This window comes from Panthera tigris, chromosome A1 (genome assembly GCF_018350195.1).
Source record: "Panthera tigris isolate Pti1 chromosome A1, P.tigris_Pti1_mat1.1, whole genome shotgun sequence".
Classification (NCBI taxonomy): Eukaryota; Metazoa; Chordata; class Mammalia; order Carnivora; family Felidae; genus Panthera; species Panthera tigris.
The window spans coordinates 69,161,121-69,179,329 of record NC_056660.1 but is presented as its reverse complement, the minus strand read 5'-3'; the positions used below and the strand labels follow the sequence as shown (position 1 = coordinate 69,179,329).

The window sequence follows — 18,209 nt, the reverse complement described above, 5'->3', positions numbered from 1 at the left end:
TACACCGAGGGAAGGTGTGTAAGGTGGCGGCTCGCCCGGTCCTCTCCTGCTCTGTGGGGTTTCAGGTGATGCCAGCAGCGTTTTGGGCTTGGCAGTTCCTTGTGCCAAGATATGCAGCATCCTCAGGTCTCCTTGCTGAATGTCAGTCTCGCCCCTCGGTTTGTGACAAACACTGCCTCATACCATTTCCAGACATTCCCTGGGGATGACAGTGTGTTGCCCATTGAGAATTCAGCTGCTCATACCTCTGTGGTCAGGAAGCTGTTAGGATGGGTGCCAGAGTCCCTACATCTGGGCCCCTTGGAAACGTACGCTGTGTGTGTTCGTGCGATCCTGTTGGTGGTTAAGAGCTTTCGCAGCGATTTCAAGGAGGTAATGTTAACAAGACAAAAGAAATCAGGTTCTTTGTGTTTTCTGGGATCTGGTTAAAATATTTAGGCTATAAGTGAAGATGCATAGGACTGTGTTTGTTGGACTTTAAAACATGGCCTCTTAGGAAACGATTAAGTACTACTTAACCTAAATTTAGTATATACCAACCTGCACTTAGAAATTTTGAGTGGGGGGGAAGGAAGGAAGAAAAGTGGAATATTTGCTTAAACAAGAGTGTTTTTCAATAAATCCATATATCATAATATGTTCAAATAAGTGTTTGGGTTTTTATTTAATTATGCAAATGCTGGAGCCTTTCCCAGTTGTTATAATCTGAGTTATTCTTATTTGCACACTTGCCGTGTTTCGTAGAGGTGAGGCTTAGAAGTCTCTGTGTCCCGAATGTGAGGAACTGTGGTCACAACCAGCGTGACCCTTAAGAAAATGGATCAGTCCTTGGAAGACCGTGTTGTGTATGTTATGAGTAAAAGGAAAAATCAGTCCCCATACTGTGAGTTATTGAAGTCTCCCTTCTTTTCCTTCTCTTCTACAGAACCTGAAAGCAGATCCAGAAGAGCTTTTTACAAAACTGGAGAAAATTGGAAAGGGCTCTTTTGGTGAGGTGTTCAAAGGCATTGACCTTCGGACTCAGAAAGTGGTTGCCATAAAAATCATTGATCTGGAAGAAGCTGAAGATGAGATAGAGGACATTCAACAAGAAATCACAGTGCTGAGTCAGTGTGACAGTCCATACGTAACCAAATATTATGGATCCTACCTGAAGGTAAGGCCTGAAAATAAGAGCGTGATTTTCCGTGACGCAGCGCTTGACCGAGCTGGAGTGGCGTACATAAAGGTCGTCAGTAGCACAGCAGGCTTTCAGAGGAAGGAGAAATGTTCTGACCTTAGCAGTCAAAAGAACCTGGCGTCGACAGTTTTATCATCTTAAATGTCACCTATAGAAATATATTCTGGTTAAAGCATGTGTTGAAATTCCCTTTCAAACAGGAAAGCGTATTTTTGAGCAGGACTTGGTCACCAGAGACACATTGATTATGAAGGTATTGTAACTGACAACCATGAATTTACCTAATTTTAGCATGGTGAAAACTCGTGCTAACCTAAGAATATTAGCCTTTTGATAGTCTCACTGATCAACTGTAGTTTAATGCTGTTTTAAATAACTGCTGGAACTGATAATATTTTGTGAACTACTTTATCTATATTTGACTTTGAAGAATTCTAGGGAAGTAAATAATTACTTAAAAGAGTTGTGATACAGTACTACAAATTGTCCTTGATTTCACCTTGTTCTGTAAGTAGGAAAAAGAAGAGCATTAAAAATCGTTTTCCAGTCTGGCATGGAACCATTTTAGATGTTGTAGGGCACTCCTGCTGCCCCGCTGAGAAAGTAGAAGACTGTCGCTTGTGTTTCGGCTTCCTTGGCCTGTGCCTGTTTACTGACCTTAGCAGTATCTTCCCAGACGGAGTTTTGGAAATGTTTAAGAATTGGTGAACAAAAATTCTAAAATAACCCTTGGGGAAACCAACACTTCCTAGGTAGAAAGAACTACTTCCTGAGAGAGGCAGCGGTGAGCCCAGATAACGCACGGCTGTGCTTCCTCCTGCCCTGGGTTTATCCTCTAAAATCTTCATGGGGTCGCGTGCACAGTACACGCTTTGATTTTGCGGAAATGTGATAATAAGGTATAAGCGGAAGGATGGCCAACTTGAGAACCATCGATTCACTTAAAATGAATATTTAATGAAATAAAAATTGAGCAGTAATCCAGTTTTCTTATTTTGGCAATATGGCGTAGGTCCAATGGCAAAGGATGGCCCGGAGGATGGTCGTAGGTCAAATGCAGCATTTTGAAATGGAAAGATTTAAGTTTTGGAGTCCTATGTCTTGGACTTGTATCTTGTCTTCGTGTATGGCCTTGAGCAAGTTTGTTTTTTAAAAAAATTCCCTGCTTCCTCCTTTGTAAAATGGAAAATTATGGTATATACATTTCACGGTTGCAAAGATTAAATGGTATCAAGACCGTGTAAAAATAACCTACCATGTGGTAGGTACTTAATGAGTGTTCGTTTCCTTCCTTAATTGATGAATTTATTCATACCTCATCTCTGAAGTAATCTAGCAGTGAAGGACATGCTCACTGAGGTCAAAGCAAGGAGGAGGAAGGACCCCAGTGATGGCAGTGAATGTTGTATGTGTGTGTGTGGGTGGGTGCACATCCATTTTCGGTCTCGAGAGGGCAGGAAGGGAAGCACTATATGTTTTGATTCTCTTCCAAGGGAACACATGTGACTTGCATACGAGAAAGCAAAGGTCTTCTTGATCTTAAATTTCTACTGCGAAAAAACAAATAGTTAAAGAAACTCAACTTGAACTCTGCTGTATCACATAATATCCTTTGTGAAATGACTTCAACAGTAGTTTTATAGTAAATTCAGAGTTGGGTTTCCTGTGGTATGCTGGTATTGTATTTTAATATGAATTATGGTACCTTTGGCAAAGGCAGGGTTGAAGATTCTCACAGATTTTTGGTGATTTATGCCAGCTATGGAAATAAAGGATCAGTGGTTCAAAAGTTATCTTTTCAACCTCAGTTCTCCAGCAAAATTTTTACTGGAATAGATTGCTTTATTATGGCCAAACATGGTGTTCACTGTACATATTTAGAGATTCCATCTGGTATGTCCTGTTCTTGCCTGAGTCACTAATTCTAGAGCATCCATTCCAAGTCAGCCTAACCTTGATCTAGAGTTGCCCAGTAAATTTGTTTGGTTAGCATAATGCCAGCTGCTAGAATAACCTCCCACATTTCTAATAGCGCACATCTGACAGAAGTTTATTTCTTGTTCCCTGGTAGTCCTGATTGATGAGTGGTTTTCCTCCAGTTTTGTAGGAATCCTAGTTTCTTCTGTTTTGTTCTTCCTTCCGTCTTCCATACATGGCTGTGCTCGTCTGCCTTAAGTCATCGTGAGGGCCAAAATGGAGGCTCCCGTGAGAAGTGTCCATGTGCCCAGGCCTAGATAAAGAGCACATTCTTCCTGCCCACATTCCCCTGGCCAGAACGCCACCACGCTGCCACACCTGACTCTGGAGAGGCTGGCAAATGGCGTCTCATCATGTGCGTCATGGAACAGGCAATGGGCTTGGTGCTCAAAGTCACTTACTCTGTAAAGGAAGTGAAGTAACTCATGGAGTGATTTTTTTCCACTGACTGTCTTCAGACAGTATGAAAAATTTGGATAACTTTGTCTAGAGTGTCTTATATTTTACTAGGCAGATTGTCTTTTAGAGACTATAACTGCCTCAAGAATGCCAAAAATAATAATCACCACCGTGAAACCTTGATTTCTTAAACCGTATAAAAGATGGATGATTCTGTCTAATTAAAAACATAAGGGACTTCTCTAGTTAAACAATATTGGCTGTTGTAAGTTGGGCAGAACACGAGTCCAGACCTGTGACTCTGTCTGCTGGTTCTCGTATAACAGAGTTTCATGAAGTTCTTTGGCCCAGGGAAGACGCTCAGTGACAAGCCAGAGGCTCTTCTATCATCTCGGTAGGCTCATGAAGTTTAAGTTTGTATAGTCCTAACTGTCCAGTCAGATACAAAATAAATCGACACAAAAGACGAATGGGTCAATGGGTCTTTGACACTAAGTTGAAAATTCCTGTGCTCTCTGGTTTTTGTTGCCCTTTTAAAAGCTCCCCATGGCATTCAGAGGTAATATTCTTATTAGTTCCTTAAGTGGTGATGGGAGAGGGCCTTCGACTTCACCTGGTGTGAAGGACTTTCACATACCAAGATGGGGCAAAGAAGAAATGAGCAGAAACTAGTTTCGTCCTACTGGGTTAGCATTCAGAGGTCTCTAACTGTGTCAGTTTCAATCATCCGGTCCAGAAAAAGAGATTAAGAACAATAGGTAAGTAGTGGTCTGAATATACTGAATGTTACCAAAGATGAGGTGAGTGGAGTTGATTTCCACTTGGTGGCTGGGATCAAATCACAGAGCTTCAGTGTGGTGTGGCAAGTTTTCCCCCCAAAGACTGAAAACAAAAACAAGGTCAGATGAAGGAGCAGAGGGAATTAATTTCAGCAGTGAGAACTTGAGTTTCTTTTGATGAATCTGACGCCTGGATGGGTCCTTAAAGGGTATTACTACACACCAAAGAAGATCTTCCTTTGTTGTAGTTTAGGGGTTTAATGTTAGGGAGATTAAACCAGTGAGGATATTTAATTAACCAGAAGCTTCTGTGTCCCAGCCATAAACCACTGGAATCTTAGGTCACAAAAATACTATCCTCAAGGTCATAATAAAACTGTGTGTGTGCATGCATATGTGGGTGTGCAGGGGGTGATCTGGTTGGTGTGCAGAGAGAGAATTGTTTGGTTTTTTAGTTAGGCAGTAAGGGCACAGTAGGATCTTAACAGGGCATGATGATGTCACATAGGATTCTAAGCCTCTTTTCTTCTTTTGCAGTCGTTACAATTTCTACTTATTCTTTTTAGCTGTATGGATCTCTCAGGTGTTTTGTTTTGTTTTGCAGAGATAGGCAGATTATTAGAATCTCCACTTTGAGATTCACTTGGAATCAAAGCCAGGGTTTTAGTCTTGGATCCTAGCATAGGTACTCGACTGTCAGGGTTTTTTTCTCCAGGCTGCTGACTTCCTGAGGATGAAAGACAGAAACGTAACAGTTATCTTGCAGGATTACTGATCAAGATTGAGAACATATAGATAAAGTGCCTGGCATATAGGAGACTTTTAGCAAGTGATGACTTAATTATTTTTTATTATTAAAAATTTTTTTTAATGTGTATTCATTTTTGAGGGAGGGAGGGAGGGAGGCAGGTGCTGAGAGACAGGGAGACATAGAATCTGAAGCAGGCTCCAGGCTCTGAGGTGTCAGCACAGAGCCCGATGTGGGGCTCGAACTCCCAAACTGCGAGATCATGACCTGAGCTGAAGTCAGACGCTTAACCGACTGAGCCACCCAGGCGCCCCTTAATTATTTTTTTAATAAGAGATAAGATATCTGTGCCAGATGCTTCAAAATTCTAAAAATCAGTTTTGTCATTTTCTTTTATAATAAATTAGTACTCTCAAACATCAAGCCAGCGTAACCAGAGCAAATCAAGTGCAAGGCAAAAAAATCTAGAAAACAGAAAAGCTGTGTTTATCTTAGTTGTTTTTGTTGTAGTATTGATGCTAAGGAAACGTGTCCATGGAGTAGTCGTCTAATGTGGATTCAGATCCCCAACGGAAGAGTTAGGTTTTTCTTCAGTTCCTAAAATTTTTTTGGGTAGTTTTACTCATCAGATTCACTAGAAAACTAATATGGAAAAGTCCCCTGATGAGTTTTAGAAAATTGACTACTCTGTGTAAATACAAATTCTGCTGGTAAAAGGATTGGCTGTGTCATGTACCTTACAAGTACACTTTGCAGTAATTTTTTAAGGGTTAAATTATTTTGACTTAAAATTTTTTTTATTAAAATTTTTAAAAATATTTATTTATTTTTGAGAAGGGGGGAGGTACAGAGAGCGAGAGAGAATCCGAAGCAGGCTCCAGGCTCTGAGCTGTCAGCGCAGCCTGACTCGGGGTTCGAACCCACAAACTGAGATCATGACCTGAGCCAAAGTCGTCGGATGCTCGACTGACTGAGCCACCCGGGCACCCCATTTTGATTTCTCATGTCTCTTTTTTTCTTCTTTCTTTTCCAAGGGGCGAATAGTAGCTCCTGATGAAATAGAAAAACCAATCATTTTGCCTTTAGGAAAAGAAGTAAAAGAAAAACGTATATTAATGGTGGTGTGTTTGTGAATGAGGCTGCTGGGTAGGCTACCATCCACCCACTTCTTAGGACTCCTTGTCCCAGTGTGACTGCTAATCGCCTCTCCCTTGACTTTCAGACACATCCAAGTTTAGATAACATAATCAGCCCATTATGCTTTATCTCCAGAAAGAAAACAAAACAAAACTGCAGTCTCTTGCTTCCCTGTATTGTATTATAATTTCATGATCTTTTTATCTCAGAGAAGAAATATTAATGTTGCTACATGATAATAAACATACCTGTTGGGACAGGTCCGAATTTATCTTTACTCACACTTTTTCCCAAACTGCCCCATGGTAGATCCTGCTTTTGTTTTGACCTGGTTTCTGACATAGTTAGGAACACAGATGGGTTATTCAGTTTTGGGAAGCATTTGCGTTCAACATATATGCCTGGTACGGGTACAAACTCTCCTGCGCTGCAGGAATTCTCATTCAAGTGCATGGATTCCTTCTCGCTCATGTCTTCCCCACCCCTGAAGGCAGACGGTCCTGGCACATTCTCCTGGTGGTACAGAAAATAAGATACTATTGGTACAGTATGTGAGACGTGATTTGCAGCTTAATTGAACTTGAGTCAAAAAGGCAGATTTAAAGGGCCAGAGAAGAGAGCCAGGACTCCTGTTTGGAGAAGTCCCTACAGAGCGCGGGACTTTCTGTGGTTGTGACAAAGAGCATGTGACATTGGGGCCCAGCCACCTAAATACGGTTCTTGCTATACCTCTCACCAGCTGCCCCATCATGTACCCGCCCACACTTGACGGTACCTGCGGCCATGTCTGGAGACGTTTTAGTTGTTGTTACTGGGGGATGCTGCTGCTGGCCTCTGGCAGGGGGTGTGCACCAGGGATGCTGCTACATGCCCTGCACTGCACGGGGACAGCCCCCACGGCAAAGAATCACATGGCCCATGCGCCCATAGTGCCAGTGGTGAGAAAATGCTGCCCCGTGGAATGAACGGCCATCTTTTTGTCTCCGGATGTATAGGTAGAAGGGATGGTATTTCTAGGGCTGGCATTGAGATTCTTGGAAATATCCTAAGGGGCATTTTGGACAGAGAGTCTCAGAGACCGTGATTATGCCTGTGTGATTTTTATGGCCAGACCAGATTTTTGGGTTTTGTGAGCATCACCAGCAGGAGGTGTCCAAATTCGGGACAGTGACTTTATACGGCTTTGTATGCTAGGTTAAACTGTGCAGTGTCAGTGTTTTGGGGACAGTGGTATCCGAAAGATGCTTTTCTGGGTGACTTTTGTTCTGATAGAAGACAGGACAAAGGCTGTAGGATTCCTCAGGACATTATGGGCCAAAGAAGCTTGTTCCCAGCAGGTATCATTTACCTAAATACTGTCTCTGAGCCTTTCTAGTCCAGTGTCCATTATATAAACTCTGCTGTTTTTAAACAAAGCAGTGGAGAGCAGTGCTGGTCTGGTTTCCCAGGGATGCAGTTCACCAGAGTGAGAGGAAGAAGTCCTTCCCCTCACTGACGGGTGTCTTCATGGGAAGTGTGAGTCTTCCTTGAGCACTTGCGGGCTTACTGCAAAATTCATATCCCTGGGACATTAATTAATATCTGGACTAGTGCTGGATAACAGGAGGCCCTCATCTTTTTAACATTTTCCATGTTTTCTGGCAGATTGATGACAACCAAGGTCAGAAGTTAATGCATGGAAAAGCAAGTGAGATGCTGTTATCTTGGTTACTTTCTTTCCTTTTTTATTGGTGTATTGTAAGATGTTTTTAATTTTTTAACCCTTTTTGGTCACTTCTTTAAAGTTTATTTATTTTTGAGAGAGAGAGAGAGAGATCACATAAGCGAGGGAAGAACAGACAGACACACACACACACACACACACACACACACACACACACACACAGAATCCGAAGCAGGCTCCAGGCTCTGAGCTGTCACTGCAGAACCCAGTACGGGGCTCGAACCCAGGAACTGCAAGACCATGACCTGAGCTGAAGTCGGATGTCTAACCGACTGAGTCACCCAGGCGCTCTTTGGCCTCTGTTGTTTTTAAACCAGGAGCATCATTCTTGGTGCTAAGGCAGAGATCTTACTATAGCCTCTCTGAGCTTTAGGCTAACTGCCTAACCAATCAAGTGGCCTGTTTTATTCTGTTAAATCAAGCTTTGGTCATTTTCTTACTGGATTTCTTTTCACCTTTTCCATTTGGAGCTTTTTTTTCCCCCCTATTTTTCAGTTTGTGGCACCATCGTCATTGATCTGTGTAAGACCCTGGTCTGTTCTGATTTGCTACGTTTCCTCCTTCATCCCCACTGCCTTTTTCTTTTGTAGCATAGGTTTTGATATGTCTTAGGATACATGTGTCTTCAATAGATAAACATTTTATGTACTGTGTATGAGTTTATTTTTCCCGATCACAGTTATTTTTCAAAATTTGCACAGTGAAAACTTTTTTGGATGTATAATTCTTACAGTTCTGTGCATCTTTACAGGCATATGGCTTCTTACAACCACCACGCATGGGGCACAGAACAATCCCAGTATCCCAAAGAATTCCCGACCCATCCCTCACCTCAACTCCTGGCATCCATTGATCTGTTTGTTGCCCCTGTGATTTGCATTTTCCAGACCATCATATAAATGGAATCACACACCTTTGTTACTGGCTTCTTGCAGTTAGCATAATGCATTTGGGATTAATCCGTGTTTGTGCATGTTATCAGTTGTCTGTGCTTCTGTATTGTTGAGTGGCATACTATTGTAATGATGTGCCATATTGGCCTGTCGAAGGGCAGTTGGGTGGTTTCCAGATTTTGGCGGTTGTGAATAACATTGCTGTAAACATTCACATACAGTTTTTATATGAACATAAGTTTTCCTTTCACAAGGGTAAATACTAGAAGTAGGATTGCTGGGTCATATGGTAAGTGTATGTTTGATTTTCTACAGTGACTGTACCTTTTTGCATTGGCATTATCAGCATTTTTTATGTTAGCCATTTTTGTAAGTATGTAATGGTATCTCCTTGTGGGTTTGTTTTTTTTTTTTTTTAATTTTTTTTATTTTAAGAATATCTAAACCCAGCATGATGCTTGAACTCAACCCCAAGATCATGAGTTGCATGCTCTTCCGACCGAACCAGCCAGGTGTCCCTCATTGTGGTTTTAATTTGCATTTCTCCAATGACTTAGGATTTTGAGTATCTTTTCATGTGGCTCTTATTCCCATCAGCCCTCTGGACTGCATATTCTGGAGTGGGATACTTATTTAGTTAATACCAGCATGTTCTGAATAGCTTTACTACCTTATTCTCTGCGTTTTTCTGGTTTCTCTATTTTTTGTTTTTCCTTTTTAAAAACAGCTTTACAGAGATAGACTGCACATGCCACGTAGTTCATCCATTTAAAAAATGCACCATGCAGTGGTTTCTGGTGTATTCACAGAGTTGTGCAGCCATCACCATAGTGAACTTTAGAATGTTGTCATCACCCCAGAAAGAAGCCTTTCCCATTACTGGTCACCCTGCGTTTCCTCCCAACTTCCCCAGCCCTAGGCACCACCGATGTACTTCCTGTCTGTATCGATTTGCCTATTCTGAAAGCTTCATATAAATGGGATCCTATGGTCTGTGCTTTTTGTAACTGGCTTCTTTCACTCCTTTTACAAGCAGCGTGGAGCCTGGGCTTGAACTCATGAACCGTGATCATGGCCCGAGCCGAAGCCACCAGTCAGACATTCAACCAACTGAGCCACCCAGGTGCCCATAGCATACTGTTTTCAAAGTTCATCCTTATTATAGGATGTGTTGATAATTCATTCCTTTTTATTGCTGAATAGCAGTGCATTGCACGTATATATCACATACACATTCCTGTTTTTTAGGGTTTGATATGTATATTTTGGTTACTGATTTTTTTAAAATCCATTTTAGATATCATGAAGTATCTTCTTGGACTCCTTTGTACTTTTAACTGAGAGTATCCTTTGTTGAAAGAAATCCTTAGTTCTGATATGGTTCAATCCATCAATTTTTCACGTTCTGGTTTCTGCTTTTGGGATCCTTTTTAAGGAATCTGCGAATTCACTAAGGTGATAAAGTGTTTAAATTTTTTTTTCTTCTTTCAGCCTAACTTCCTATTAGATTTTTAATCTGTCGGTATATAGTAGGAAGGAGGGGTTTTATTTTTCCCCATGTAGTGGTACAGGCTGTCCATTACTATTTGTAAACGATCTGTCCTTCCCCCATACAGGTATGAGTCTTCTGTATTTCTAGACCTGTTTATGGATTTTCTATTCCCTTGCAAGACTGGTATCATTCATGGTTTGTGTGTGTTTGAGTGTGTGATTATTGGCTTGGCTTTAAGTCTTAATATCCAGAAGGGATAACCCACTTCACCTTTCCCACATGCAACAAAAGCATTTGCACGAGTTGTTTGAAGGTCTTTATTTTTCCATACAGTGTTTAGAATGAATTTGTACATTTTCTGTTTAAGATCCTACTGGAATTTAAAAATTTATTTTTGAGAATTGATGTCTTAAGCCATTCTATCCTTGAATGCAAACACCTGCCTTTTTTGGGGGGTTGTCTTCTGTGAACTTTAATAAAGTTAAATTTTCTGCCATAAAGATCTTGTGGATTTGTAGGTCAGTTCCTGGACATAAACTTTTTATGGCTATTTGGCATGATATATTTTTGGATTGCTTAGTTTAGGGAACTGTGAAGATTTTTTTTTCCACGTTGTTTTCTGTAATCTTGCTGAATTCCTGTTTTCTATGCGTATGCTTGCATCTATAAATAATGAGTTTTCTGTCTTCCCTTACACCACCTCATCAGTGTCTTACGTCTTAGGTTTTGGCCGTGGCCTCTAGTACTGTGTTGACTGTAGGGATAGGAAGGATATACCTGTCTTGTTCTTGATCTTAAAGAGAATGCATCTTAAAGTTTTCTTTAACAGGTTTGGTGTTTCGTATAGAATTTTGGTGTATAGACTTTTGTTTTTGTCTTTTTAAAGTCAGCCTCTTTTCCTAGTTAGAGGGCTATTTTATTTTATTTTATTTTATTATTTTTTTTTTATATGAAATTTATTGTCAAATTGGTTTCCATACAACACCCAGTGCTCATCCCAAAAGGTGCCCTCCTCAATACCCATCACTCACCCTGCCCTCCCTCCCACCCCCCATCAACCCTCAGTTTGTTCTCAGTTTTTAACAGTCTCTTATGCTTTGGCCCTCTCCCACTCTAACCTCTTTTTTTTTTTTTTTTTTTCTCGTTTTCCTTCCCCTCCCCCATGGGTTTCTGTTAAGTTTCTCAGGATCCACATAAGAGTGAAACCATATGGTATCTGTCTTTCTCTGTATGGCTTATTTCACTTAGCATCACACTCTCCAGTTCCATCCACGTTGCTACAAAAGGCCATACATATTTCATTCTTTCTCATTGCCACGTAGTATTCCATTGTGTGTATAAACCACAATTTCTTTATCCATCAGTTGATGGACATTTAGGCTCTTTCCATGATTTGGCTATTGTTGAGAGTGCTGCTATAAACATTGGGGTACAAGTGGCCCTATGCATCAGTACTCCTGTATCCCTTGGATAAATTCCTAGCAGTGCTATTGCTGGGTCATAGGGTAGGTCTATTTTTAATTTTCTGAGGAACCTCCACACTGCTTTCCAGAGCGGCTGCACCAATTTGCATTCCCACCAACAGTGCAAGAGGGTTCCCGTTTCTCCACATCCTCTCCAGCATCTATAGTCTCCTGATTTGTTCATTTTGGCCACTCTGACTGGCGTGAGGTGATATCTGAGTGTGGTTTTGATTTGTATTTCCCTGATAAGGAGCGACGTTGAACATCTTTTCATGTGCCTTTTGGCCATCCGGATGTCTTCTTTAGAGAAGTGTCTATTCATGTTTTCTGCCCATTTCTTCACTGGGTTATTTGTTTTTCGGGTGTGGAGTTTGGTGAGCTCTTTATAGATTTTGGATACTAGCCCTTTGTCCGATATGTCATTTGCAAATATCTTTTCCCATTCCGTTCGTTGGTTGCCTTTTAGTTTTGTTGGTTGTTTCCTTTGCTGTGCAGAAGCTTTTTATCTTCATAAGGTCCCAGTAATTCACTTTTGCTTTTAATTCCCTTGCCTTTGGGGATGTGTCGAGTAAGAGATTGCTACGGCTGAGGTCAGAGAGGTCTTTTCCTGCTTCCTCCTCTAAGGTTTTGATGGTTTCCTGTCTCACATTCAGGTCCTTTATCCATTTTGAGTTTATTTTTGTGAATGGTGTGAGAAAGTGGTCTAGTTTCAACCTTCTGCATGTTGCTGTCCAGTTCTCCCAGCACCATTTGTTGAAGAGACTGTCTTTTTTCCATTGGATGTTCTTTCCTGCTTTGTCAAAGATGAGTTGGCCATACGTTTGTGGGTCTAGTTCTGGGGTTTCGATTCTATTCCATTGGTCTATGTGTCTGTTTTTGTGCCAATACCATGCTGTCTTGATGATGACAGCTTTGTAGTAGAGGCTAAAGTCTGGGATTGTGATGCCTCCTGCTTTGGTCTTCTTCTTCAAAATTACTTTGGCTATTCGGGGCCTTTTGTGGTTCCATATGAATTTTAGGATTGCTTGTTCTAGTTTCGAGAAGAATGATGGTGCAATTTTGATTGGGATTGCATTGAATGTGTAGATAGCTTTGGGTAGTATTGACATTTTGACAATATTTATTCTTCCAATCCATGAGCAGGGAATGCCTTTCCATTTCTTTATATCTTCTTCAATTACCTTCATAAGCCTTCTATAGTTTTCAGCATACAGATCTTTTACATCTTTGGTTAGATTTATTCCTAGGTATTTTATGCTTCTTGGTGCAATTGTGAATGGGATCAGTTTCTTTATTTGTCTTTCTGTTGCTTCATTGTTAGTGTATAAGAATGCAACGGATTTCTGTACATTGATTTTGTATCCTGCAACTTTGCTGAATTCATGTATCAGTTCTAGCAGACTTTTGGTGGAGTCTGTCGGATTTTCCATGTATAATATCATGTCATCTGCAAAAAGTGAAAGCTTGACTTCATCTTTGCCAATTTTGATGCCTTTGATTTCCTTTTGTTGTCTGATTGCTGATGCTAGAACTTCCAGCACTATGTTAAACAAGAGCGGTGAGAGTGGGCATCCCTGTCGTGTTCCTGATCTCAGGGAAAAAGCTCTCAGTTTTTCCCCGTTGGGGATGATGTTAGCTGTGGGCTTTTCATAAATGGCTTTTATGATCTTTAAGTATGTTCCTTTTATCCTGACTTTCTCAAGGGTTTTTATTAAGAAAGGGTGCTGGATTTTGTCAAAGGCCTTTTCTGCATCGATTGACAGGATCATATGGTTCTTCTCTTTTTTTTTGTTAATGTGATGTATCACGTTGATTGATTTGCAAATGTTGAACCAGCCCTGCATCCCAGGAATGAATCCCACTTGATCATGGTGAATAATTCTTTTTATATGCCGTTGAATTCGATTTGCTAGTATCTTATTGAGAATTTTTGCATCCATATTCATCAGGGATATTGGCCTGTAGTTCTCTTTTTTTACTGGGTCTCTGTCTGGTTTAGGAATCAAAGTAATACTGGCTTCATAGAATGAGTCTGGAAGTTTTCCTTCCCTTTCTATTTCTTGGAATAGCTTGAGAAGGATAGGTATTATCTCTGCTTTAAACGTCTGGTAGAACTCCCCTGGGAAGCCATCTGGTCCTGGACTCTTATTTGTTGGGAGATTTTTGATAACCAATTCAATTTCTTCACTGTTATGGGTCTGTTCAAGCTTTCTATTTCCTCCTGATTGAGTTTTGGAAGAGTGTGGGTGTTCAGGAATTTGTCCATTTCTTCCAGGTTGTCCAGTTTGTTGGCATATAATTTTTCATAGTATTCCCTGATAATTGTTTGTATCTCTGAGGGATTGGTTGTAATAATTCCATTTTCATTCATGATTTTATCTATTTGGGTCATCTCTCTTTTCTTTTTGAGAAGCCTGGCTAGAGGTTTGTCAATTTTGTTTATTTTTTCAAAAAACCAACTCTTGGTTTCGTTGATCTGCTCTACCGTTTTTTTAGATTCTATATTGTTTATTTCTGCTCTGATCTTTATTATTTCTCTTCTTCTGCTGGGTTTAGGCTGCCTTTGCTGTTCTGCTTCTATTTCCTTTAGGTGTGCTGTTAGATTTTGTATTTGGGAGTTTTCTTGTTTCTTGAGATAGGCCTGGATTGCAATGTATTTTCCTCTCAGGATTGCCTTGGCTGCATCCCAAAGCGTTTGGATTGTTGTATTTTCTTTTTTGTTTGTTTCCATATATTTTTTAATTTCTTCTCTAATTGCCTGGTTGACCCACTCATTCGTTAGTAGGGTGTTCTTTAACCTCCACGCTTTTGGAGGTTTTCCAGACTTTTTCCTGTGGTTGATTTCAAGCTTCATAGCATTGTGGTCTGAAAGTATGCATGGTATAATTTCAATTCTTGTAAACTTATGAAGGGCTGTTTTGTGACCCAGTATATGATCTATCTTGGAGAATGTTCCATGTGCACTCGAGAAGAAAGTATATTCTGTTGCTTTGGGATGCAGAGTTCTAAATATATCTGTCAAGTCCATCTGATCCAATGTATCATTCAGGGCCCTTGTTTCTTTATTGACTGTGTGTCTAGATGATCTATCCATTTCTGTAAGTGGGGTGTTAAAGTCCCCTGCAATGACCACATTCTTATCAATAAGGTTGCTTATGTTTATGAGTAATTGTTTTATATATCTGGGGGCTCGGGTATTCGGCGCATAGACATTTATAATAGTTAGCTCTTCCTGATGGATAGACCCTGTGATTATTATATAATGCCCTTCTTCATCTCTTGTTACAGCCTTTAATTTAAAGTCTAGTTTGTCTGATATAAGTATGGCTACTCCAGCTTTCTTTTGGCTTCCAGTAGCATGATAAATAGTTCTCCATCCCCTCACTCTCAATCTAAAGGTGTCCTCAGATCTAAAATGAGTCTCTTGTAGACAGCAAATAGATGGGTCTTGTTTTTGTATCCATTCTGATACCCTATGTCTTTTGGTTGGCACATTTAATCCATTTACATTCAGTGTTATTATAGAAAGATACGGGTTTAGAGTCATTGTGATGTCTGTATGTTTTATGCTTGTAGTGATGTCTCTGGTACTTTGTCTCACAGGCTCCCCCTTAGGATCTCTTGTAGGGCTGGTTTAGTGGTGACAAATTCCTTCAGTTTTTGTTTGTTTGGGAAGACCTTTATCTCTCCTTCTATTGTAAATGACAGACTTGCTGGATAAAGGATTCTCGGCTGCATATTTTTTCTGTTTAGCACACTGAAGATATCGTGCCAAGCCTTTCCGGCCTGCCAAGTTTCAAAAGAGAGATCGGTCACGAGTCTTATAGGTCTCCCTTTATATGTGAGGGCACGTTTATCCCTTGCTGCTTTCAGAATTTTCTCTTTATCCTTGTATTTTGCCAGTTTCACTATGATATGTCGTGCAGAAGATCGATTCAAGTTACGTCTGAAGGGAGTTCTCTGTGCGTCTTGGATTTCAATGCCTTTTTCCTTCCCCAGTTCAGGGAAGTTCTCAGCTATAATTTCTTCAAGTACCCCTTCAGCACCTTTCCCTCTCTCTTCCTCCTCTGGGATACCAATTATGCGTATGTTATTTCTTTTTAGTGTATCACTTAGTTCTCTAATTTTCCCCTCATACTCCTGGATTTTTTTATCTCTCTTTCTCTCAGCTTCCTCTTTTTCCATAACTTTATCTTCTAGTTCACCTATTCTCTCCTCTGCCTCTTCAATCCGAGCCGTTGTCGTTTCCATTTTGTTTTGCATTTCGTTTAAAGCGCTTTTCAGCTCCTCGTGACTGTTCCTTAGTCCCTCGATCTTTGTGGCAAGAGATTCTCTGCTGTCCTGTATACTGTTTTCAAGCCCAGCGATTAATTTTATGACTATTATTCTAAATTCACTTTCTGTTATATTATTTAAATCCTTTTTGATCAGTTCATTAGCTGTTGTTATTTCCTGGAGATTCTTCTGAGGGGAATTCTTCCGTTTGGTCATTTTGGATAGTCCCTGGAGTGGTGAGGACCTGCAGGGCACTTCCCCCGTGCTGTGGTGTATAACTGGAGTTGGTGGGCGGGGCCGCAGTCAGACTTGATGTCTGCCCCCAGCCCACCGCTGGGGCCACAGTCAGACTGGTGTGTGCCTTCTCTTCCCCTCTCCTAGGGGCGGGATTCACTGTGGGGTGGCGTGGCCCGTCTGGGCTACTTGCACACTGCCAGGCTTGTGGTGCTGGGGATCTGGCGTATTAGCTGGGGTGGGTAGGCAAGGTGCACGGGGGCAGGAGGGGCAGGCTTAGCTCGCTTCTCCGTAGGTGATCCACTTCAGGAGGGACCCTGTGGCAGCAGGAGGGAGTCAGATCCGCTGCCGGAGGTTTGGCTCCGAAGAAGCAGAGTTGGGTGTTTGCGCGGAGCGGAGCGAGCAAGTTCCCTGGCAGGAACTGGTTCCCTTTGGAATTTTGGCTGGGGGATGGGCGGGGGAGATGGCGCTGGCGAGCGCCTTTGTTCCCCACCAGACTGAGCTCTGTCTTCCGGGGGCTCAGCAACTCTCCCTCCCTTTGTCCTCCAGCCTTCCCACTTTCTGAGCAGAGCTGTTAACTTATGGCCTCCCAGACGCTAAGTCGCGCTTGCTGTTGGAACACAGTCCGTCCGGCCCCTCCACTTTTGCCAGCCAGACTCGGGGGCTCTGCTTGGCCGGCAGGCTGCCCCTCCGCCCCGGCTCCCTCCCGCCAGTCCGTGGAGCGCGCACCGCCTCGCCGCCCTTCCTACCCTCTTCCGTGGGCCTCTGGTCTGCGCTTGGCTCCGGAGACTTCGTTCTGCTAATCCTCTGGCGGTTTTCTGGGTTATTTAGGCAGGTGTAGGTGGAATCTAAGTGATCAGCAGGACGTGCGGTAAGCCCAGCGTCCTCCTATGCCGCCATCTTCTAGAGGGCTTTTTAAAAACAAAGTAACAAACAATACCACCTGTGGTTTTTTTTTTTTTTTTTCCTGTAGTTTTTTAAGATAGTTACTTGAGTTTTCTGTCTTCAGTTTTGGTGTAAACAGATAGCAGTTGGCTAGATCTAAGGTGTGCCCTGACTTCTCAGAGAGAAATTTGGCTTCACACAGGAAGAAGGTCTCTATCTAGCTGGCGCTTCCAGAAGACCAGAGTTGTCTTTCTTAGTGGTGACTGGTAGGATCCGCTTCTCAGTCAGTTTGTTACATTTGGTCTGCAGTTTTGCAGAGAAGTAGAACCTGACCTTGCCTTGGATGATGGGCTGTGGCAGAGACCCCATTACTGATCCCCTCCCCAGTGTTTCCTTCCTGGTCATGGGTTAGGAATGATGCTCAGACAGGGAATTTTAGCTGACTGTTCAATTGATGACTGAGTGATGTACTCACATCTGTGCTGGCAGTTACTGTGCATCTTGGCTCCTGAGTCTTCTGTGGGTTCCTCGTGTGGTGGGTAACCTGGCTCAAAGCACCTGAACTGAAAACACTTTGTACTGGCTTGCAGTGTTGAATTTGAGGAGATGTTTCCAGGTTGCAGAAAACATTTGTCTTTGAAACTGGCAACGACGGATTGCTTGTGGGGTGACACCTTGGCAGATTTGTCTCTTTCAGAATCCTTCAGATGGTGTCTGGAAGGTCGGGTGGTCATCATTTCAACTTGGAATTGTTTTCTCCCTTTGCTGGGGACCATCCAAGACAAAACAGGAGTATTTTAGGTGGTGGGCAGCTGTGGAGAGGAAGGATGGATCCTGGGTGGTTTGATCTGCCCTGGGGAGCCACATGTCTTTATATTTTTTAATTTACTGTAACACTAAATATTCTTCATCCGTTGGTTTTAGATTCCACTTTGGTCATTTCTTTCTGCATTTTGAGGTAGGTAGGTTTGTAAGCTAATAACAGCTCCAGCTTGACGTGGGATAGAGGCTTGGGGATTGGGGA

General features: G+C 41.8%; 1 protein-coding gene across 2 annotated transcripts in view; it reads left to right on the top strand.

Moving 5' to 3' along the window:
- The window catches only part of STK24 (serine/threonine kinase 24), a 126,066-nt gene that overhangs the window by 46,159 nt on the left and 61,698 nt on the right, over positions 1–18,209 (top strand). For both annotated transcript variants that reach the window (XM_042979527.1, XM_007098395.3), the window contains exon 2: positions 926–1,156. In XM_042979527.1, coding sequence (XP_042835461.1) covers positions 926–1,156 — 231 coding nt within the window. The remainder of the gene's footprint in view (positions 1–925; positions 1,157–18,209) is intronic.